We start from the raw sequence: 24,378 nt of genomic DNA, 5'->3' as shown, positions 1-24,378 counted from the left end.
CGCCCCCTCCACAGCCCAGCGCTCCAGTGAGCAAAGGAGGGCAGTGTAGAGAGCAGGTGACTGACAGTCACCAGCTCTCTGCTCAGGGAGCAATCGGCGGTGTTTGATTGCTCAGTTCTCAGTGTTAGAGCCAACGGGTGACAGATGCAGCATTATACCGATGATGCATCAACCTAGGTAAGTATGATAAAAAAAAAATCCCATACTTCTCTTTTAAACCCTCAGTGGTGTTTGTCTTAACATACTGAGCATAATAAAAGAGAAAAAATATTCCCCAGTAAACTATTTGGTAAAATTCTTACCCCAGCACTTGCAGTTTATAACATTTAATGCTGTTGACTCCTGTTCTCTTAGTGCTGCTTTCCTAAACTTCCGGTCTTCACAGGAAAGAGTTAACAATGGACAGTGCAGCCTCCAGTCAGTTTGTTAGCTTGGAGAAGGGAGGGAGGAGCATTTGATCACTTTGCCATCATCAACTTTGGGGCTAAGTGTTTCTATTGTTACACACAGTGTAGGAACCTGCAGTTCTGCTTCCTGCATGCAAGGGTGGCTCCATAAGACAGTGCAAGAAAAAGGAGCCACCCTGAAACAGGAAACCTGGTTTTGCTGTCATGGAATCTGGAAACCTGGTGAAGTGGTCATGGCATCTGGAAACCTGTCGAAGTGGTCATGGCATCTGGAAACCTGGGGAAGCGGTCATGGCATCTGGAAACCTGGTGAAGCGGTCATGGCATCTGGAAACCTGGTGAAGCGGTCATGGTACCAGCTTTAACTGGAATACTAGAATATAGGCAAGGATGAAAAGATAAAGAAGATGCATACTCAGTAAGTGGTTAAATCAGCTGCTCAAATGGCCTAAAAACCTGAGCATTTAATATCACTTTAAGACAGAGATCCAGGCAGATAAAAAAATGATTTAACATAGGTAGGTATTCATTACAAAATCCCCAAAAGTGGTCAGGGTATCTGAGAGCCCTCCCTTTTGGTGAGGGTGACATACCTGAGCCTACTCAAAGGATCCTGGGAAAGCCATAGGATCCAAAATATGGCAAGACTGTGCTGCAGTGTGTTATCGCTGGATCCCGTGGTAAGGTCCAGTGAAATAACCAACTCCTACAGGAATGACCGGAAGCTGGCATGTTAGGTATTCTTTAAATTTTTCTTTTTTAGGATTACATTTAGTCTTTTTGTTGGGGTGGGATTATGACATATTGTATATTGGGTAACATAGTCTTTTGTCCAGCTATCAGAAAGAGCACTCAGCTCCCTTTCAGTGTCGTATCACTACCATTGTGTCAAACAAATTGTTTATATAATTTAATGAGCCATTAATGTAGCAACGCATCCCTTATCATCTGGTTCAGGGAGGTTTTAGATGGATAAAAGAAGTCTCAATGCAAACATCGTCCACTGTTCTGTCTGTTTAGCTAACCAATGATGCTTTGGGAATTCTTTCTCATTATTCTATTTTGATGTAAATCTATTATAAACTCCTTCCCAGTAGAAGTCAGATTGGCTGGGGCAGACCTAGGAGACACAGGTAATAAGCTAACGGGGGGGGGGGGGGGAGTGGCTAGGGGTAAGAATTTTGAAAAAACACTTACATGCCAGAAATCTAACTTTCACATTGGTTGTGCTCTCAACCAAACTTTCAAACCATCCAATGGCTGGGTTCATAACTGATCACATGTGCAGCATTATGGCTGTTGAAGAATCATTAGAGGCCAAGATGGCAGCTTCCTTGACTGAAAACAATAGAAGGGTTTACTTCCACTTTAAGCTGAGACTTTGTTCTTGAACAAGCTGTATTGTTGCTGCAATGGAGACTCTGAACTTGGCTGTGCTGTCTGGTGGACCTGAATCATAAGACAGACTGAACAGAATTACAAATCCATTGATAGGTTCCATTTTTAACAAATACAGACTCCAAATGCATTGGCCATTATTGTCCAATATGTCCTTCACCAGATTGTCCTTCAGCATCATCATCACTTACCAGACGGTCATTCAACATTATCATCACCAGTCCTATTTGGTAGCAGTATGACTTCAAAATACGTCAACAGCTTGGTTTTACTCTATATATGGATAGCTAGGAACAGAACAGCTGAAAGAATAAAATAATTTAACTATATTTTTAGCTGTTGTTTTTGTGCTGTCAAAACATGGAATGGGGATACAGATAATGAAATGTTTACATGGATGCCATGTGACACATCGAGTTGATTTGTCGACTTTGATTTTAGGTTCATTATGCAGAGAATCCTATTTTCAATTTTCCTAATCATTCAGAGATCCAGTCCCCATCCTCTCATCATTTGGTTTCCCAGCCACCAAGGAGTATGGATACCCTCAGTTAATGCCGGCCATACACGGTTCGAATTTCGAAAGAATTTTCTTTCGACAATCGTATGTACGAATTTTCGTATGAATTTCGCACCATTAGTGGGCTGCAGCAACAGCCGATTTTCGTGCGGAAATAAAATTTGAGGAATTGGACATGTTGGAAATTTTTTGAAAAACGAACGATTTTCTAATCAATGATGGGAGAATCGTGCGAGAAACATAATAAGAAAAGAAAATGTACGGAGATAAAAGAAAATGTACGGAGATAAAAGAAGATTCCCAGCCAAGAAAATTATTTTCTGTAGCAACATGAGGTGAAATTGAAGGCTTGGTCGGCCGAATTTCGAAAATCAATGGTGGCATCATCGGATCACAAAAGAAACAAATTTTCTGATTTTGAAAAGAAATTCGTTCGAAATTCGACCGGGTATGGCCTGCATAAGAGACCCTGCTCTACATTGTGAACTATTTTTGACCCACCTCAGACAATTGTGCACTCCCAACCTTGTGGCAAAAGTTTGGAGAGGATCTTATCTGTTTCAGAATGACTGTGCCCCTGTGGACAAAGACAGCTCCATAGAGACATGGTTTTACAAGTTTGATGCGGAGGAACTCCAGTGGCCATCACAGAGCCCTGACCTCCCTCAACATCAGTACCTAACCTTACAAATGTGCATTTGGCTGAACGTCCTTCCCAGAAGAGGAGATGCTGGTATAGTCATAGGGAGGGCAATTCCACATTAATGGCCATGGTTATGGAATGGGATGTCCAAGAAGCTCATATTAGTGTGATGATCAGGTGTCCACAAATGTTTGGCCTTATAGTGTACAGCAGGGGCTTCCAACCTTTTTGACCTTCCTGGGCCACATTGGAATAAGAGGTATTGTCTTGAGCCACACATAAAATACACAGACAATAAGGATAGCCGATGAGCAAAAAAAAGTCAGGCAGATCACAATGTCACCTACCTTGCCGTGGAGCCCGAGATGATGAGGGTGGCCTCTTGCACAATTCCTGTCCAAGCACCCCTGTTAGTGGAGACAGGGACTGCTAGGGCAGTGGAAAGGTGCCGGTGCCTGGCAGCTGTGGAAGTGAGCTGAAGCTTGAAGGCACAGGAACCCTTCCAGTAGAGGCGTGAAAACTGGTCACAAGTCTTGTTCAGTGGGAGCCAGGCAGATAGGTGCAGAATCAGGATTAGTTGCAAGGTCAGGAGCAGGCAGGAGTCGGCCATGTGCTGGCGGTGGGGTACTAAGTCAGAAGGCGGAGCCGTAGTCATAAGTCCAAGCCAGGGTCAGTAATATAAGCAAGAGGCAGATGAGCAGGCAAGGATGATCCAAGAGAGTAGTCAGATGAAGCCGAGTTCAGGAACAAGGTCAGCAGGTAAGAATAAACGTCAGGAGTACAGGAACCAAACTGAAGACAATCCAGCACTGAAGCCAGGCACACTCTTGGTTTATTTAGGCTGCCGTGCGCCAGAATCTATGGATGCGTGCGTGCGTACGAACGCTAGCGTGTGCGCACACACATGCGCTTGTATGGATGCGCCACCGTGCATGCCCATTCCGATCCTTGTCTGTCTTGGTCTGTGGCTCCGCACATGTGCATTAGCATGAAAGGGGATTGGCAGCTGCTGCATAGGAACGAGCACTTGCTGCATGAGTTCTCTGACACACAAGTTCACGATCACCGATAGAGATAACTTACCTATTCAAGTAATATATCCTAATTTTTTTGTAATATTTTTTATTATAAATGTAAAAGAGCGACATAAACCTAGTGCAATATTTGACACTGTTTTTGATAAACAAACGCATGGTCTGGTTGGATGAATGAAGTAGGTATTTTCCATGAATTCTCAAGGTGCTCATCAGATACTTTGGTTCTAATTTTGCCCTTCATGTGCTTCATCCCTGAAAAAAGTTGTTCACAAATGTGCTTCCTATTGATGACATGAATGTGGCGTGATTATGAAGAGTGGGAGATTTTTCTTTGGAAAACTAAAACTCATAAAAGTCCTTTAAAGGGACACTGTCAAATTTTTCTTTAACCACACGTGTTCACTAAATGTAAACACATTTTTATGAAAAATTGAATGGGAAAAAGAAAATCAAAATTTTTAGGTAAGTTCTCGATTTTGTGTTGGTAAGAATTCATAGCTGCCTTGGACCACAGGTTGGATGCCCCTGGTGTACATTATACTGTATGTATGTACTGTATATTATCCACTTTCCGACCGCTGTCAGCATATGTACGTTGGCAGAATGGCACGGCTGGGCAAATTAACGTACCCATACTTACTTTAAAATTCCTGCCGTGCGCGCCTGCCTGCTACGAGCTCCGTGCCCGCGGAACCCGCGGACTCGATCGCAGCGGGGATACCCGCAATCGTGTCATGGAGCTCAAGAACGGGGAGATGCCGATGTAAACAGCATCTCCTCGTTCTGCCTAATGACAGAACACAGCGATCAGTGTCCACGTCACACAAGCCCATCCCCCAGTCAGTTAGAAACACTCCCCTAGGACACACTTAACCCCTCCCTGCCCCCTAGTGGTTAATCCCTTCACTGCCAGTGAAATTTTTACAGTAATCAATGCAATTTTATAGCATTGATCACTGTATTAATGCCAGTGGTCCCAAAAATCTGTCAATATTGTCCAATGTGTCCGCCATAATGTTGTATTCATGATAAAAATCACTGATCGCCGCCATTACTAGTAAAAAAAAATTATTAATAAAAATGCCATAAAACTATGCTCTGAATTTTGCAGACGTTATAACTTTTGCGCAAACCAATCAATAAATGCTTGTTGCGATTTTTTTTTTTTACCAAAAATATGTAGAATACATATCGGCCTAAACTGAGGAAAAAAAAATATTTTTTATATATTTTTGGCGGATATTTATTATAGCAAAAAGTAAAAAATAATGCGTTTTTTTCAAAATTGTCACAATTTTTTGTTTATAGCACAAAAAATAAAAACCGCAGGGGTGATCAAATACCACCAAAGAAAGCTCTATTTGTGGGAAAAAAAGGGACATCAATTTTGTTTGGGAGCCACGTTGCACGACCGCGCAATTGTCAGTTAAAGCGACGCAGTGCCGAATCGCAAAAAGTGCTCTGGTCAGGAAGGGGGTAAATCCTTCCGGGGTTGAAGTGGTTATTTAGATCTTATTTTGTGCTTTGTACTGGGATTTCTTACTTTCTCACTTATATTTTTATTCTGGCATCCTTGATGAGTTAAATTTATAAATGTTTGTGCTTCTTATTGCACAAAGTAAGACCACATGAACTTTGGTCTCAGCGGTAATTGTGAGCATGTTTTATTTTGGTAGAACATATTTTTACAAAGATGTATTATGCTCAAGAAAGAAAAAATGTACACACCCTACAAAGTGCATTGACGTTCCCACTTTCAAATATAGTAATGTAAATTGCTGCACCTATGGGTAAAATCACCTAGTGATATCTGTGGACAAAAACCAACACCTCTGCCCCCAGAGGATCACCTTGCATCCATATTCCCTCCTTACTTCCAACTCACCAGCTTATTTGCCCAGTTTTACATTGAAACAATGGTGCCGATAGAGCCCACATGTTTCTTGATGTGGCGGTATTGACCATAGCAGCCAATCATCAGCAACACATGTGCATAGATGTGCCTTTTAAGGGGCATTTTACAAGTGATGTGTTAGGCATCCCATTCAATTGAAAGAATTGCCCAGCACACAGAGACCAAACTAAAGCAGCACATGTACCTCTTATTAAAACGCATTACATGGCATATTTTTTGTTTTGTGATGCACTAAAACACACATGCATTAGCAAAGTGCATTGGGCCGCCATTAAAGTGTCACTAAACCCACATCATAAAAAACTATCAATAAATGGTGTATTACATGCTGGTCATACTCACTCAGTCACTATGAGATTTGTTTTCTCTATTGTGTAAAATACCTGGTTGATCCTGCTTCTCTCTATCTCCCCTTTCTGTTCATGTCCCCAATTCAGCTAGGGATTTTGCAGCTGCTGTGACAACTCTGCACAGTTTTCAGTGAGTTTCTATGCTGAGCATTTCCTCCCTATCACTGAACAGTCCATGTAACTATAGAGTCACACATGTGGGCGTATACACAGGGGTAATGACAGTCCACTCCCTCCTCCTCCTCCATGCCCACTAACCAGCTAAACAGAATGAGGGCAGTAAATTACCTGTAGATTGATGTAGGCTTCACCTCTTTTGTATTCTAAGATACAGGCTGGAGGGGTATGACACAGCCTATGACTGGCAGAAATCCGCCCGCACCAAGTTTTTGCCAAAAAATATTTAGATAAAGATTTTATTTCAAATATTTATTTGTATGATAATTTAAAACAGTTTATTGATATTAATTATTTATTTTTACTCTGTATTCCAATTTTTTTTTTTTTTTGAACATGTGACCTGTAACAGCAGTCATGTTGGAACAGGAAGGGGCCATCCCCAAACTTTTCCCCACAAAGTTGTGAGCATGAAATTTTCCAAAATATCTTGGTATGTTGACACCTTAGGAGTCCTTTCACTGGAACTAAGGGACCAAGCCCAACCCCTGAAAAACAATCCCACACCATAATACGCCCTCCACCAAATGATTTGTACCAGGGCACAAAGCAAAGTCCATAAAGACATGGATGAGCGCGTTTGGGGTGGAAGAACTTGACTGGCCTGCACAGAGTCCTGACCTCAAACCTATAGAACACCTTTGGGATGAATTAGACTACGAGCCAGGCCTTCTCGTCCAACATCAGTGCCTGACCTCCCAATTGGCTTCTGAAAGAATGGTCAAACATTCCCATCGACACACTCCTAAACCTTGTGGACAGCCTTCCCAGAAGAGTTGAAGCTGTTATAGCTGCAAAGGGTGGGCCAACTCAATATTGAACCCTGCGGACTAAGACTGGGATGCCATTAAAGTTCATGTGCATGTAAAGGCAGCTGTCCCAATACTTTCGGTAATATAGTGTATACTCATATTGTCTTTGTGTATATTTTCTTCTATTTTCTTTTGTTTCTTACTTTGGTATGACAGGCTTTGTGACCATGTTGGTCTTTCATTAATCACTGTCTGATGTTATTTGGTATAGATATCACCTTTTTCTGTACTTGGCTTTGCTGCGTCTTGGTATACTGCCATGTTTGCTGAGCTTTGCTTTATTACTACTCAGCTTTAGTAGTTGAAAAAACATATATAAAAAAAATAAATAAAAAAAATCATTAAAGCGAAGTTCCACCCAAAAGTGAAACTTTTGCTCATTTGTCTCCTCTCCCCTGGTGGCACAACTGGCACCTTTTTTTTTTTGGGGGGGGGGGGGGGGGGTCATGATACCTGTGACCTTTGACAGGTATACCTGTCAAAAAAATAATAAAAAAAATAAAAAATCATTAAAGCAAAGTTCCACCCAAAACCCTTTGGCAGGTATCCTGTTCCCACTTCTGGGAGCCACAGCCGTGGATCTTGACGTTACGGCTACCTCCTCCTCCCCCTGTCACCGGGCCAGTAGGAGAGAGGAGCGGGGCCTCGCGCATGCGCAGTAGGGTTCCCACTGTGAAGCCATAAGGCTACACTGCTGGGTTCCCTTACTGTCAATGGCGGTGGCACCTGATAGCTGATAGAAACATCATCTGCGGTGCCGACACTCCAGGACAGGGCACTGCAGGACTCCAGGACAGGTAAGTATCCGATTAAAGCGGTTCTGCACCTAAAATAAAAATATTAAAAGCCAGCAGCTACTAATATTGCAGCTGCTGACTTAAATCACACTTACCTGTCCCAGGTTCCAGTGATGTCGGCGGCAGATGACGAGCGATCGCTCGTCTCGCTGCTGCCCCCGCCGCCATCCTCTGTCAGGGAATCGGGAAGTGAAGCATTACAGCTTCACTGCCCGGTTCCCTACTGCGCATGCGCGAGTCGCGCTGCGCGTCTCTTACGGTCCCCCGCTGTGTCTCTGGGAACTGTGTGTTTCCCAGAACACAACGGGGGGGGGGGCGTCTGCGGGGGTCTGCGCGGTCTGCCCGAAAGTGGGTGCAGATACCTGGACTATCCAGGTAACTGCACCCCCCTCCCCCCTGAAAGGTGCCGATTGTGGCACCGGAGGGGGGGAAGGATCAGATTAGCGGAACTTCCCCTTTAGGGTGAAGAACCGCTTTAATAAAAGCCAGAAGCTGCAGTATGTGTAGTTGCTGTTTTTTAATTTTTTCAGCGGTGGGCGGACCTTCGCTTTAAGGGCCAATCCACACTGTTGCTTTGCGGTCACACCCCAGCACATTGGGTCCCTAATGATTTTTTCAAAAACCTATACACATCTGCATTCATTGGTGTGTTTTCTGATCTGCCCGGAGTTCAGCTTGTAGCGAGGACTGGCTAAACCTCCGGTTAAAGTAGAAAGGTCCTTTCATTCTGATTATGTAATGGAAAGAATGACACGAATGACTTTGAGGGAGAGGCGGGGCCTGGGCAGCGGAAATTCGAAGAGGAAGTGTCAGAAGTCAATATTTCTGTGGTTTGCAAAAGTAAATATTATCAGCCTCTTCCATGGAATCCTTAGGCAGGCCGTGTCGGGGTGTGTTCTGGAGAAATGTCATGAACTGCCAACACTCTCTGATTGGAGGCTGAACTGCAGCCAGATGGTGGATTGTCTAATGCCGAGAATTCTCGCAGTTCTTAGGATTTCATTTTTTTTTTTTTTATGAAAGGGAATTCCAGCCTATGACATGTTGCTTTAAAAAAAAAAAAAAAAAAATCCTGTTGGTTTTAATACATGACCCTGAGTAATATGACGCAAGGCTTTAACCACTTCAGCCCCGGAAGGATTTACCCCCTTCCTGACCAGAGCACTTTTTGCGATTCGGCACTGCGTCGCTTTAACTGACAATTGCGCGGTCGTGCGACGTGGCTCCCAAGCAAAATTTTGTAGGGTGTGTACATTTTTTCTTTCTTGAGCATAATACATCTTTGTAAAAATAGGTTCTACCAAAATAAAACACGCTCACAATCACCGCTGAGACCAAAATTCATGTGGTCTTACTTTGTGCAATAAGAAGCACAAACATTTATAAGTTTAACTCATCAAGGATGCCAGAATAAAATTATAAGTGAGAAAGTAAGAAAACCCAGTACAAAGCACAAAATAAGATCTAAATAACCACTTCAGCCCCGGAAGGATTTACCCCCTTCCTGACCAGAGCACTTTTTGTGATTCGGCACTGCGTTGCTTTAACTGACAATTGCGCGGTCGTGCGACATGGCTCCCAAAAAAAATTGACGTACTTTTTTTTCCCACAAATAGAGCTTTTGGTGGTATTTGATCACCTCTGTGGTTTTTATTTTTTGCACTATAAACAAAAGAATAGCAACAATTTTGAAAAAAACACATTATTTTTTACTTTGTGCTATAATAAATATCCCCCAAAAATATATAAAAAAACTTTTATTTTCTTTAGTTTAGGCCGATCCGTATTCTTTTACATATTTTTGGTAAAAAAAAAAAAAATCGCAATAAGCGTCCATTGATTGGTTTGCGCAAAAGTTATAGCGTCTACAAAATAGGGGATAGTTTTATGGCATTTTTATTAATATTTTTTTTTTTTTACTAGTAATGGCAGCGATTTTTATCGTGACTGCGACATTATAGCGGACACGTCGGACAATTTTGATGCATTTTTGGGACCATTGGCATTAATACAGCTATCAATGCTATAAAATTGCATTGATTACTGTAAAAATGTCACTGGTAGTGAATGGGTTAACCGCTAGGGGGCGGGGAGGGGTTAATTGTGTCCTAGGGGAGTGTTTCTAACTGACTGGGGGATGGGCTTGTGTGACGTGGACACTGATCGCTGCTCCTGATGACAGGGAACAGACGATCAGTATCCTGTCATTAGGCAGAACGGGGAGATGCTGTTTACATCGCCATCTCCCCGTTCTTGATCTCCGTGACAGGATCGCAGGGATCCCCGTAGCAATCGAGTCCGCAGGTCCCGCGGTCACAGAGCTTGCAGCAGGCTTGCACGCACGGCGGGAATTTCAGCGGTCGGCAAGTGGTTAAAGACCAGGCTTTTTCTGGAACTTTTTGTTTAAATCTGTCTTTTTTGCTAGAAAATTACTTATAACCCCCCCAAACATTATATATTTTGTTGCAGAGACCCCACGGCAGTGATGGCGAACCTTGGCACCCCAGATGTTTTGGAACTACATTTCCCATGATGCTCAACTACACTGCAGAGTGCAAGAGCATCATGGGAAATGTAGTTCCAAAACATCTGGGGTGCCAAGGTTCCCCATCACTGCCCTAGGGAATAAAATGACAATTGTTGCAATGTTTTATGTAGTAAGTGCAGTCAAACCTTGGATTGTGAGCATAATTCTATCCAGAAACATGCTTGTAATCCGAAGCACTTGTAGCATAGCAAATTTCCCCATAAGAAATAACAGAAACTCAAATGATACGTTCCACAACCACTTGTTCATAGGTCCTTCAGTTTATAGTCCATATAAAAAAATTATAGCAATGTGACCAGGTTGTGTAACCATAAAATGTCCATCCACAAATGACAGCCTCCACAAGGGGATTGGAAGCAAAATCCAGCAGGAGCTCCAGAGTATAAAAGAGAAGAGAGGCGCCTCTAAGTGTAGCAATATGCTGCTAAATGTTGTACCTTCATTAAGACCCCTTTCACACTGGGGTGCTTTGCAGGAGCTACAGCGCTAAGAATAGCGCCTGAAAAGCACCCTGAAAGTGCTGCTGCTGTGTCTCCAGTGTGAAAGCCCCGAGGGCTCTCACACTGGAGCTGTGCGCTGGCACGACAGTAAAAAGAGCCCCGCTAGCAGCATCTTTGGAGCGGTGTGTATACACCGCTCCTGCCCATTGAAATCAATAAGGCAGCGCGGCTATACTGCCGGCAAAGCGCTGCTGCAGTATCGCTTTGCTGTGGTTTTAACCCTTTCTCGGTCGCTAGCAGGGGGGTAAAACCGCCCCACTAGCGGACGTATACCGCCACTAAAAATAGCACAGTTTTACCGCCAACACTGCTCCGGCCCCAGTGGGAAAGGGGCCTAAATGCAACCATATTGCTACACTTAGAGGCGCCTCTCTTCTCATTTATACTACATAGCAAGACATCGCTTGTATATCAAATCAAAATTTATTTAAACTATTTTGCTTGTCTTGCAAAATGATCTCAAACCAAGTTACTCTCAAACCAAGGTTTTACTGTATTTTATAATTTATGTGATGCATACTAGCACATCATGCCATTGTCTTATAGGTATTTTTTTTTTTTGTATAATTATTATTCTGCAGCAGGGCAAATCTGATTTACGGTAAATCAAGTCGATTTAAATCATGGTTTAGATCACTAGTAAAATAGCGTGATTTAAATAAACTTGATTTTAAATCATAAATTATAAAGGGCAACTGTCACCTCTGTCCAGTAGCGGCTCCTCCTCTGACCTGCTGTTGACCCCCCGACAGTCCCATTCACTTTAATGGGACGGCTGGTGATGCGGCAGTGACACAACAAGGTGAGGGACGTGGCGGCAGCAGGTGAGTGAATGCCCGCTAACAGGCACTGCCTTGATGGATCTGAAATGACAGGTGTTTTTTAAATATAAGGACTTATTCTTGCTGGTAGTTAGAATCTTTAATATTTGCAAACAAAATGAAGGTTTCCTATTTAGAATAATAAGCTGTCAGGTTAGTGAAACAGCGATATCAGAACTAATTCAATCATACAGTTTGTAGTGTACATAGATTTGCAATACAATGGGATAAAGGAATATTCCTGAACTTTGTTTTATCTCATGGTTACTGTGAAATTGTGTGAATGCATCAATGCAGTGCTTGTTATCTCTGCTTGCAAAGCTTGGATTCAGTGAATGAGTTTACCAAAAAATGTAAATATTGCAGAATATACAGCCTCGTGCTACATAACTAAGCTCCATTTCATGCTGAATAAACTAAATTATTAATGTATTTTTGACAACTATCTTTAGATAGACTTTTGCGCCAAAAGCATTTTATTAAAATAAATTTGCTAAAAATCAAAACAATCGATTTAAATAAAATAAAAAAATCAGATTTTTTTTAAAAAAATCATTGATTTATATCCACCCTGTTCTGCATTGGTTTACTACTGCTTTAACCTGTGTAAAAAAATATGTGTACTTACCAATTTTTAGTAAACTGCACTCTGGTCATGTGATCCTTCAGTTCCAGCTCCCTGTGTCAGTGAGTGGCTGCTGCAGAGGAGAACAGGAAGCATCTGGACCATGGGAGCCTATGGGTGACATCATGGCTTCCAGAATTCAGAGCCATTGTGCAGTCCTCACTTACACAGTGCTGTAGGATCACTTGATCTGACTTAAAAATAGGTAAGTACACAAATCTTTTTTTTTTTTCTATACAAGTTAGGCAGGATAGGTAGGAGGAGGGAACATTTTTTAAGAGCATTTTTGAATAGGCTTTTCTTCCACTTGAAATGATAAGTTCACCTTCGGGAGCATATAACATGTTGCCACTCCTGCAGCCACTCCCCGATTCCCCCCCCCCCCACCCCCAAGACAGCAGGTCAGGGATCTTCTCCCTGTATCTGCTGTCACTATTTGGAAATTAATGTAAAGTAATGAACTACAAGTATCGACTGACCCAGTTAAATTTGCGCCTCTCTGGCTACGTGGTTTGGCTGAACCGCCTGTTTTCCGCCAATGGAATGAAGGCCTTAGCTGATCCAATTTCAGAGCTGCAAGCTCATATTTGTCTCAGGCCGCGTACACACGGGCGGACTGTTCGCCCAACTTTGTCCGCTGAACAGTGTTTGGGCGGACAGTCCGCTCGTGTGTGGGCTTTCAGCGGACAGTTTCAGCGGACAGTTTGACGAACAAGGTTTTTCGGAATTTCCGAAAAACTGTCCGCTGAAACCTTGTTTCAGCGAACAGTCCCCTCGTGTGTAGGCTTGTTCGTCAAACTAAGTTCCGCGCATGCTCAGAAAGGATTTACACGCCGAAAGTTATAATGCAGTGTATAGGACGTCGTATTTTTCGTCCCGTCGTACGTGCCGTTCACGTCATCGCGCACGGTTTCAGCAAACTGTTCGTTCGTCGTGTGTGGCCATGTCCGTCCATGCTAATTTTGAGCGGACTGTTTGCCGAAACTGTTTGACGGACAAAGTTGGGCGAACAGTCCCCGCGTGTGTACGCGGCCTTAGTCTGTAGACTGCAGACTGACAGAGTGCCATCATATAATGGTCATATATGGTACGATGCATCCCATAATAGCATATCATATTATTTATCCTCCTATTGAAGTGTGTGCCACATAAAGTGACAGAGGTTTGGTTATGATATTTTTTGCCAGCTGAACTGGAAACCAATTCATCAAGGAAGACGAATTGTCTTCTTAGTAATCCCTACGTCCCCTGAACAGAGGTTTAGCTAAGGATTCTGGCAGACGGTGTAAGTCTTGTTGCTTTCACAGTCATAGATTGGATTTTATTTTTTATTTATTTATTTTTTTATTTAACAGAAAATTTTTATTAGACAAATCAGCATTTCATTGCAAAGTACAATAAAACCAATATTACACAGTTGTAGAAAGGAAAAAACCACCTTCATCCAGTAATCATTCTTAATTTAATAATCCAGCAGTACAGATAACAGAAGTAGCCATTACTCTCTCATAAATGCAGGACATCCCCAGCGGAACTTCACAGTCATCATGCAGGTACCTGACATTTGCGCAAGCCCGCGGGAGGGGGGGGGGGGGCCAGGGAGGAAATGGTCGGGAGAGAGAGAACCGGGGGCGGTCAACCGGGGGGGGGGGGGGGGGGATCCACCTCCGTCTCAGTTCAACTCAAAGTTAGGGGGAGGGGGAACCAAGATCAGCAGACACGTCTATCCAGGAGGACCACATTTTATAGATTGGATTTATTGAACAAATCTGAGTATTTGTTCTCACATTATCAGAGTTTTGCAGACTTGCATATGAAAGAAGTTGCTTTGTCCGTTTCCCAGCTCCAGAGTGTGCAGTGTGTGAGCTCAAGCGGTTAACTAGGTGACAACAATCAGAGTTCAGGTGACCTCTGATACTCAAAAGACGTTTGAGGCTCAGAATCTGTAAACAGGTTTTTATTGCACCGGCCGATGTCGCCAAACATTCGGCCCATGTGTAAGGCGGGCAGTCTGACAGAAGCCGGCCATGCCCGCTTCTGTCGGAAGATCACCCTGGAAAGCCAGCAGCCGACCAACTCCCGATCAGCGCTTTCAACCAATGGCTGAGAGCGCTGACCGGAGTCTCCTGGCAGGGGGGCCGTCCCCCTGTCAGAACACATTAGCACAGTGGGGGCGATCGCTGTACTAACGTTGGATTGTTAGTACAGCAGTTCCAACTGAAGTTAACAGTTTTTTTTTATTCAACACGCTGGGTTGAATGGAAAAAAAGGCATAGTGTGCACCAGGCTTTAGACCAGCTTTTTTTCAAACAGGGTGCGGCAATGGGACCAAAACCTGCCCTAACTATGGCAGACATCTGATAAAACCTTTTTCACAGCCAAAAGTTAAAGCAGAACTTCACCCTAAAGGGAAAGTTTCACTTTTCCTCCTCCTCTCCCATATTTGGAATGCTTTTTTTTTTTCGGTGGGGGGTGGGTACATGATTTTGACAGGTACCTGCTCCCACTTCCAGTCAGATCTGGCAATGGGCTGTCCTACCTACAGAAATGCAAAGAAAGATGCCCCCAACCCCTTTTATAGAATTGTGCCCCACTGAAAATGCACCACCCTTACCAATGCCTGGGGGGTACTATAATAATGAATGGCACCCCTGATCATCTGCTAAACAGCAGCGCGTTTGTGATTGTGTTGGGAATGTGCGCGATTTCGCGTGTGTTCCCTGACATGCAGTAATGTGAGGAAGCCTTAGAATGGGGTGCCTCTGGGACTGAAAATCATTTTTAGGGTTCACTGACATGAAAAACACTGCATTAGACTGCGCAAATATGATGTTAATTTAGAATCAGTTGCAACTGATTGACTACCCTAAATGTTGTATACTTACAGCACATAGTAGTGCACAACGGTGTGTTGTGGAGTATTGTGGTGTCCATTCCCTGAATATATAAAGGTCCCTCTTTCTCATCTCAGAAAGTTTGGAGATATGTACAGCAGGGCAACATTTCTACAATATCACTGGACATAGAAGGCCATGAATGCGAAATTTGAATTCTATCTCTATTTTCAGAAACGTTAGGGTTTTGGGGGATCTCAGTGAAGTTTGTAGTTTACGTTTAGTTGATATGTAAGAAAATGTGAAAACTTGGCCACATAGGGCAGGAAATGGGAGCATAACCACAGCAGCTAGAGGGTTAAAGGGAAACCCCCACACCAACATATGAAAGACACCCTGTAGTTTTCTTCTGTCTCTCTTCAAAGTCTTGAGGTTAAATATGTTTCACGTCTTTAAGTCACATGATAGGAAATAGCTAACTCTACCTGGAAAGGAAGTAAAGAATAAATAGAAGTTACCGACATAGAGATGAACTTGTGATCTTTATAGAGTAATAAAAGAGAAGGTGATAAACATGATACTTTGTTCAGATGTTTTGTTTTGTATATACTATATAATACTATGAAAGCTTTAAAGTGGTTGTAAACCCTTAAAAAAAAAAAAAAAAGACCTGCAAGACAAAGGCATAATGAGCTAGCATGCATAGTATACTAGCTCATTATGAATTATTTACCTGAGATCGAAGTCCCCACAGCGGTCCTAGTTCACCGCTCTGGCAGCCGACATCTCTCCGGGGACTTACTTCCGGGTATCACGGCTCCGATGCTGTGATTGGCCAGAGCCTCGATGATGTCACTCCCAAGGGAGCCACTGGTAACGGCACAGTACAACTGAAGCAACGGCACATACGTGCCATTGCTTCAGTTTGCTTAAGTGCGCATGTGTCAATGCCGTCGGCACAAGCAAATATAGGGATATCTCCTAAACTGTCCAGGTTTAGGAGATATCCAGTGTAGCTACAGGCAGGGGCGGACTGACCATTGAGCCACTCAGGCACTGCCCGAGGGCCCCATGCCGCTAGGGGGCCCCATCAGGGTTGCCAGCCTCAGTAAAACCAGGGACAGTATGTAAAAATGTGTGTTTTTTTTACATCTGCCTCTGAAATGTCCCTTACCGACATCCTTTTGGTCTAAAAATCCAGAGATTATAAACTGCCCCACCTCTCCAGTACCTTATCAGCCAATAGAAACATGTCTGTGTATACTGTGTGATTGTATACTGCGTGCGTGTGTTTGTGTATACTGTGTGGCCCCATAATCTCTGATTGCCTGGGGGCTCCATAATCTCCTATTGCCCGGGGGGCCCCATGAGATGTCAGTCCACCCCTGGCTACAGGTAAGCCTTATTATAGGCTTGCCTGTAGTATAAGGTGGTTGTAAAGGAGGGTTTACAACCACTTTAACGCAGCAATCTTTTTTATTAAGGCGAAGGTACTTATAGGTTTTACGTTGTCTATTCAGAGAGAGTGACAGGTTCTGTTGGAGGAGCAATCCCTGCTTTTACCAACTATTCCTCCTGGAGTCAAAATCCTGTGTAAGCTCTTTGTCAGGTGGTGTCAGAGCTTCCACAGGGTTAATGTGTTCCTCCCTACCATCATGTGCAGGGCTGCTGTTAGAAATCATGGGGCCCTGTACAGCTTTCCCGACGGAGTCCCCCCCCCCCACTTCCAACCCCCCCATATGCAGCAGAACAGCGGCACTAACTTTATCCACTGCGTCTCCAAAATGAAAAAGATGTCCCACTTCCTTGATCCCTCTGTTGACGTGATTAGGCCCAGGGAAATGTAATTTAAGCCCTGGTAAGCAAGTCGGAGTGGGGATGTGGTCTAGTAAAATCAATGTATTAATCTGAGCAGAAATGAACAATAAAGCTGCCCCGGGCCCCTCTGTTTAGCTGATGCGGCCTGTGTCCATTACGACAGGACTAGTTGTATTGCCTTATCAATGGCCCTGCTCATGTGACACTGTTTGATACTGGTAATTGGCTTCTCAGAGCCCCTGAATCTTTGCAAATATCTTCTGGGTTCCATTGACCACATCACACAGTGCAACCAGGGCAACCAGTTGAAAGGTGCATGACTAGGGCTGGTGCAAGGATTTTAGACACCCTAGGTGAAACCTAATTTTCCTGCACCCCTCTTGGCTCCACCCCTGACCCCACCCCCTTTGCTTTGCCCATGTATACCCCACCTTTTTAATGAAGCACCTGTCAAATGCAGCCTCACCAGCACCTATCAAATGCAGCCTCACCAGCGACCATCAATGTAGCCTACCAGTGCCCATCAATGAATGTTTGCTTGCTTCCATTCATTCGGGAGTCGGGACACAGACACAGTCCTCTGCCGCTGCTGCGCCTTTGACACCATGGGGTTGATTTACCAAAACTGGTGAGTACAAAATCTGGTCCAGTTGTGCATGGTAGCCAATTAGCTTCTAACTTCAGCTTGTTCAATTAAGCTTTAACAATAAAACCTGGATGCTGATTGGTTTCTATGCAGAGCTGCAACAGATTTTGCACTCTCCAGTTTTAGTAAATCAACCCCTATGTGCTGATACTAAGACTTAGCCACTTGCTGCAGAGAGAAGAGAGTAGGAACACCAGTGGCCGGGCGCCCTAGGCAGCAGTGTGCCTGAAGCGGCTGCCTAGTTTGCCTAGTGGTAGCACTGGCCCTGGGTGCATCATTACTGAGGTGCAATGTTCTCATATTGTCTAAAAAAAAGCAATCTTTGCTAAGGACCTTTTGGGACCATCAGAGACACTTTGAAGCTAAAAGTGTGGTCTGCAGGCACTTGAGGCTGCCTACTCTTTACTATGTAATATTGTTAATATGTTTCATGCACAGATCTGAAGGTGTTTTTCTACTGGTTGTCCACTGGAGATTACAATAAAACCTGACAGAGGTTGTAACCCTTCCCCGAGTGAAAGTATGTAGTGGAGAAGAAGTTAGAATCTCTGTCAATTTTTTTTATTGCAGTGTTTCCATTGGGTAGTGTCAGTTTCAGTGACTCCAATGTATAGCTGTGAGCTGAAGTCCCTGTTTCCCCTCTTTGCACTGCATTTACTAATTCTATGTAGAACTCACAGGAAGCAAGTTATACTATCAGCAGGCTCTTGTGGATTTTCCAAAAGAATATATGAAGAATGTACTCCAGAGAGTAGAAACAGGAGGTTCAGTTCACAGAAATGCCCAGGGTGTCATCAAGACAGGAAGTGAGAAGGATCAACCCAACATGGATACAAACAGCTGTAAAAACCCAACTGATGGTTCACGAGAAAATGTTGGTGGTCCCCAGGGGTTCTGCCGCAAATCAACATTGTGACAGATGTATACCGCCCAATTTTGTTTCTAGTGTTGTTCTCTGTGTTCGCTGACAGTCAATACTGTCAGCGCGCATTGATACCCGAGGCCTCCTCTGTGGGTTCCAGCTCCTGTGAACTCAGAGGGAGATGCAGGGAGTAGTTCAAAGAGCGGGAGGTGAAAACGGGGGGGATTTCCAATGGCAGGGCTGATCACAGATTGTGGAGGGAGCACGGAGATGGAGCACATGGCTGGATAAGGAGGTGAGATACAATAAAGAGTCTGTGTAAGGCACCTGTGTGATGCAGAGTGTGGGGGGAGGAGAAGAGGGGCCAGAGAGACTGAGCATTATGTGTATAAAGCTTGTAAAATTCATGTTAGTGGTCCAAAAATATGGATTCAACATTGTGAGTTTAGTGGTCCGTGAGGCCTGAAAGGATGGCGACCACTGGTCAGGAGCACTGCTTTTATTTTATTTAATTATATGTTATTTTTATTTTTCTTCTTCTTGAAAGAAATGTGTTTTCTCTTTTCAGATGGAGCATCAGTCAATAATTTCACCCAAGTCCTGTCCTCCACTGAGTGACGATGCCTCGCTTTGCCTGTCTGAAGATCTTCTGTATTTATAACTGCCAGGGGCCCTTCATCCAGATAAATGGGCACGCTCAATACTTGACTGCACTCTTTATTACCACTTTCATATCTCTCAGGGACATTTTCCTATATGGGCGCTGCTGCCACCAAGTCAGGGAAGTCCAGTCACCATGGAAGATCAGCAGATCTACAAGACTTACCTGGCATCCAACAGCAGCGATAGTTTGTATTATCAACAAATGCAACATCAGTCCAGCAACCAGGTGCTCCACCATAGCTATGACTCCGTAGACATGAATGCCTCAGAGTCATCCTCTTCCTCCCCCCACTTATCTCAGGACTCCAGAGATGTCACTTCAGGGGTTCAAGTGGAAGTGTCCAGGCCATCTCAGTGGGCAAACGCCGGGTCTGCGAATCACAGTAGAGCCCACAGTAGTTCAAATTGCTTTGAACAAAGCTTGCAGTGGAATCCACAAAATAACGTAGATGATGGATATCAGGTTTCCTACTATCCTCAGCTCGACAATCACCCTAAAACGACCAGCGGGGCCTTACACAAACTGGACTCTTTCACACAAGTTTTTGCACGGCAGAATTTAAGGATTCATGCCATGTCTCAGGGTTTACCCCAACCGTCGCCACTGTTGGACGCTGACAGCACACTCAGGCAGCTGTTGTCACTCAAGGCATCAGACGAGGAGCAGACGCAACCTAGCACCTTAGATAGGTACTCTCAGGTCTCCCAGCAGATGCACCAGGGCTTGGCAAATCAGCCTCAGAAGCATTCACTGCAACAGCCTCAGTCACATTTTTATTACGAGTATTTGCAACCCCCCTCTCAGGCATCCCAGTCTATGCAGCAGGGGCATCAGTTCAGGCAACAGGTGCAAACCCATCAGGTACTACAGCAGCATCCACAGGAAACCCAGCAGATGCAGTATTATATGCAGCAGCATCCAGGAGGACAGCAGAGGCCTTTAACGCAAGAAAGGCAGCAGCAGCAGCAGTTTTCTGGTCAGATGTCTCAGTTTTACCCTGCACAGACTGCAGAACTGCATCACAATATGCAACAACCTCAGCAACATCACATGCAGCTTCAGCAACAGTCATATAATTCAGAATGTACAGCAAAGGCTGATCATTACCAGCAGGACCACTCCCAGAGCATGCAGTTGATTCAGCTGGGCTCAGTTCCACAGTACGTGTATCAAAACACCCAGACGCTTCGGCATCCTTACAAACAAAACTTGACGGCGCAGCAGCATCTACAACAGGAGGCCAGCCCACAGAAACAGTATAACATGGACAATCGGCAACCAGTTCTCATGGATAGTCCAGTGGGAATGCCCAGTGCAGACCAGTTAGATAACAACTACAACCAGGAGGCTCTGGGGATTTTGGTCAACACTAATCACCAGCAAGCCCTATCTGCAGACAGCCCTTACATGCTTGGCAGCCAAGGTCTTCACCACTCTCCTACCACACCTTGGCCACAGGTACAGTGGGATATCTTTGAATGATGTTTTTGATCTCAGTGGAGGCCTATTTAGTCCCATGAGTCAGGGGTAGCTAAGCAGGCTACCTCTGCATACAAATAATGGGCCAGGATAAGAATCATGGATGGTACCGATGCAGTGTTTGTCCCATCTCACCCACATAAGGACTGACAGTGGAATGTTGCACACACATAATAAGATACACCACATTGGAGGACCTGCAGAAAAATGTTCCCCTGATCCTCTATATTTACTGAGATTGTGAGATATAAAACATATATAATGTAACATGAACATTTTTGTACTCATTCAACAATGCATTAAGGCTGGATTCACAGTTCCATGTGCATTGCGTGGCATTGCACACGTCTAGGTGTGAATGTAGCCATGAAGTTTCACATTAAACTGCATTGGAGTGATGTGAACCAACCCTTAGGAAAGGGTGAGATTTCTGCTTGAAATCTATATTCATGCAGCAAAATGCATGTGTTTTGCTGCGTGTAAATATCAATATGGACATGTGAATAGGCAACTTATGTTTTCCAGATTCTTGATTGTTTGTTAGACAACCTTAGACCAGATGGGAGTGGAAATATGCTCCATGTCCTATTATATGCTACCTTAGCCGCAATATCTTACTCAGGAGATCCCTGACTGTCTGAAGACAGCATTACTTTGGCATCAGTTTGAATTGCATCTGATATCATCCAGAATTCATTGACAGGTGCATTTGACCTACAGTTGACCACCTTGTGACCTGCTGTGAGCAGGTTTTGCATTCCCAAAGACTTCAATAGGAATTCAAAACCTGTTTGAAGTGAACAAAAAGCCAGTGTCATTTACCACTTTACCATTTTGACAGCCAGTCCGTCTAAAAAGAAGAAATCTCAGTTTGGCGCTAAGGTCCCTGTATTCACACCCAGTGGACTCACACTATGGGTGCTGGCTCAGGGTAAGAGCTTGTCCCGGCTCTACATATACAATTAAAAAACAGAAATCCTGGTCACCACACTACCAAGGAAACCCAAGGTCAGACAAGTGAAAGTAGCCTCAGCCTAACTTTTTGCCCTCCTAACTAAGCAGGGCGAAACGCATTGGTGGTGTGGCCTGGAGAGAGCTGAGCTGAGGCTGCTTTCACTTGTCTGACCATTGGGTACCCTTGGTAGTGTGGTGACAAGGATTTCTTTTTTTAATCTTATATGTAGAGCCAGAATGAGCTCTAGCCTCGAGCCAGCACCCAACAGTGGGAGTCCACTGGGTTTGAATACAGGAGCCTGAGCGCCAATCCAACACTATTTCAGGTTAACAGCCAGTCTGCCTGTCACAATATATAATTCCTGGTTACCTAAACTGTTTGTGTTGATGTCCATGTAGAAGATTTACTGACAGTTGTACTTTTAGAAGGGAATCACATAGGGGTCTAACTATACCAGGCGATATGCCACCTCCTGCACCCCTGTTTGAACATACAATAGGTTTCACACTGAAATTACTTTTCACCATGCCACTACTACATCTATTAGACACAGTTGCGGGGCAACCCCATTCCCTTCTATGTGGTCCGTATGCACTCAGTAAGGTGGCCAGGAGAACCTGTGTGGGACCATCCAGTAGGCATTGCTGGGTTATGACAGGCGGCCAAGATGCCTTCACTTTAGCCGCTGGATTTTTCAACAACGAAATTGTCCAAGTGAAAGGAGTGTTTTCTGTCCTGGTCAAATATATTAATATACTATATTCACACAGCAAAATGTTATATTTAATATTAATAGACCCGTTAGAAGAGCTGCAGGTCTCAAGTTCCAGAGGTTCTCTAGACAAAAACATTGGGCAGAGGGTTGGTTAAAGAGAACACCATGTTGCTACAACTTGCTAATAACTTTTCTATTTTATTTTTCACCGCAAATGACATGAATATTATTTTATCCTTTTAATATAGCTTGTTCCAGATAGAAAGACACAGACTGTCTCTCCGGATAACAGGTAATGGCGTGTTTGGGACAGTCTTGTATTTCCCTGCTCACTTTTAGAAGGGGAAGGTATTGTGTAACTATGCATTAGCCAAAAGCTATGTCACAAATTTACAAATGGTACTAAAAATGATCTGGGCATGGAAATGAACATTAGAAGAGATCCTCTCACCAGACCAAACTTTATATTTATTTGAACACGCTGTTTGCTCTTCTGGGAAATATTTTATTTTTTACCATTTTGCAGTGTTGAATGGGGAAAAGTAAGAAGATTCTGATGCTTCCAGATGTGTCGGATTCTTTTCTTATTGGCTGCTCCTTCCTGGGCCACTATGTTCCATGCAATTGACAGCACTAATGCCGCGTACACACGACCAAACTTTCCGGCAGGAGAGGTCCCATGGAATCATTCCGTCGGATATTACGATCGTGTGTGGCCTTCATCTGACTTTTTTCTTCAAAAATTCAGACGGACCTAGAAATAGAATGTTTCAAATCTGTCCGACGGAATACATTTTTTTCAGGAAAACCGCTCGTCTGTATGCTGGTCCGATGGACCAAATACGATGCAAGGGCATCTATTGGCTACTGGCTATTGAACTTCCTTTTCTAGTCCCGTCGTACGTCATCTTGTTCAAAACGAATGGACTTTGGTCCGTTCGTGTGTGGGCAAGTCCGTTTGGTCAGAAGTCCTTCGGAACTCTGTCGGGAAGACCGTCTGACCTTTTCTGACAGAAAGTCTGGTCGTGTGTATGTAGCATGAGGCTGTGTAAGAGGAGTTCTGAAGCTTTGTGTAGAAGAACTGCTCCCAGTTTACAGAGCACTGAGGATGTGTGTAGGAGAACTGCTCCAGAACTTAGTCCCAGCATACAGAGTTCAATTCAGTAAAATGATTTGAATCACTGAATTGAATCGGGACTCATTTCCTCCAAACTAAGCTTAAAGCGGAGTTCCACCCAAAATGGAACTTCCGCTTTTCGGAATCCTCCCCTCCCTCCCCTCCCTCCTTTCAGGGGTGAGAGGGTAGCAGATACCTGTATAATCCAGGTATTTGCTCCTACTTCCAGGCATAGATAGCCGCAGTATCTGTGGATATCTATGCCATGTCCGCCACCTCCTCTGTCCCCCCCCACCCGCTGTCTTCTGGGAGACACAGAGTTCCCAGGACACAGCAGAGACCAGTGGGTCAAAACACAAGATTGGTCAAACTCACAGGTGCTTGTTTTACCACTACTATTCCTTTATATTGGCTTTTGGGATTTACAAATGCAACAAATTAGAAATCAGATGAAAGGTTTAGCTCTGGGAAACGCTTTTTGAATCATAAAAAGTGCATTTTATATACATCTATATGGATCAGACCAAAACGAGGGACAAATGAGGAGGAATGAGGGACAGAGGGACATTGCTCCTAATCAGGGACAGTGCCTCGAAAATCAGGGACAGTTGCGAGCTATGCCTAATGCAAAGTGACCGAGGCTTCACAAAGCCCTACTTCTCCTCCAAGCATTTATTTTTACCAAGCCACACTCCTTCCCCACACCGCTGCAGCCAAGAGTATGAGGGAGTATGTCAA

At 43.9% G+C, this 24,378-nt stretch overlaps 1 protein-coding gene across 2 annotated transcripts in view; it reads left to right on the top strand.

The window, feature by feature from the left end:
• TRERF1 (transcriptional regulating factor 1) overlaps positions 1-24,378 on the top strand; it is a 231,931-nt gene that overhangs the window by 122,098 nt on the left and 85,455 nt on the right. For both annotated transcript variants that reach the window (XM_077485709.1, XM_077485708.1), the window contains exons 2-3: positions 19,279-20,832; positions 22,772-22,815. In XM_077485709.1, the coding sequence (XP_077341835.1) occupies positions 19,507-20,832; positions 22,772-22,815 (1,370 nt within the window). In that variant the 5' untranslated portion in view covers positions 19,279-19,506. The remainder of the gene's footprint in view (positions 1-19,278; positions 20,833-22,771; positions 22,816-24,378) is intronic.

Source organism: Lithobates pipiens, unplaced genomic scaffold, assembly GCF_037356315.1.
Source record: "Lithobates pipiens isolate NorthernLeopardFrog02 unplaced genomic scaffold, aLitPip1_a1.2 Scaffold_18, whole genome shotgun sequence".
Taxonomy (NCBI): domain Eukaryota; kingdom Metazoa; phylum Chordata; class Amphibia; order Anura; family Ranidae; genus Lithobates; species Lithobates pipiens.
This window is presented reverse-complemented; position numbering and strand designations above follow the sequence as displayed.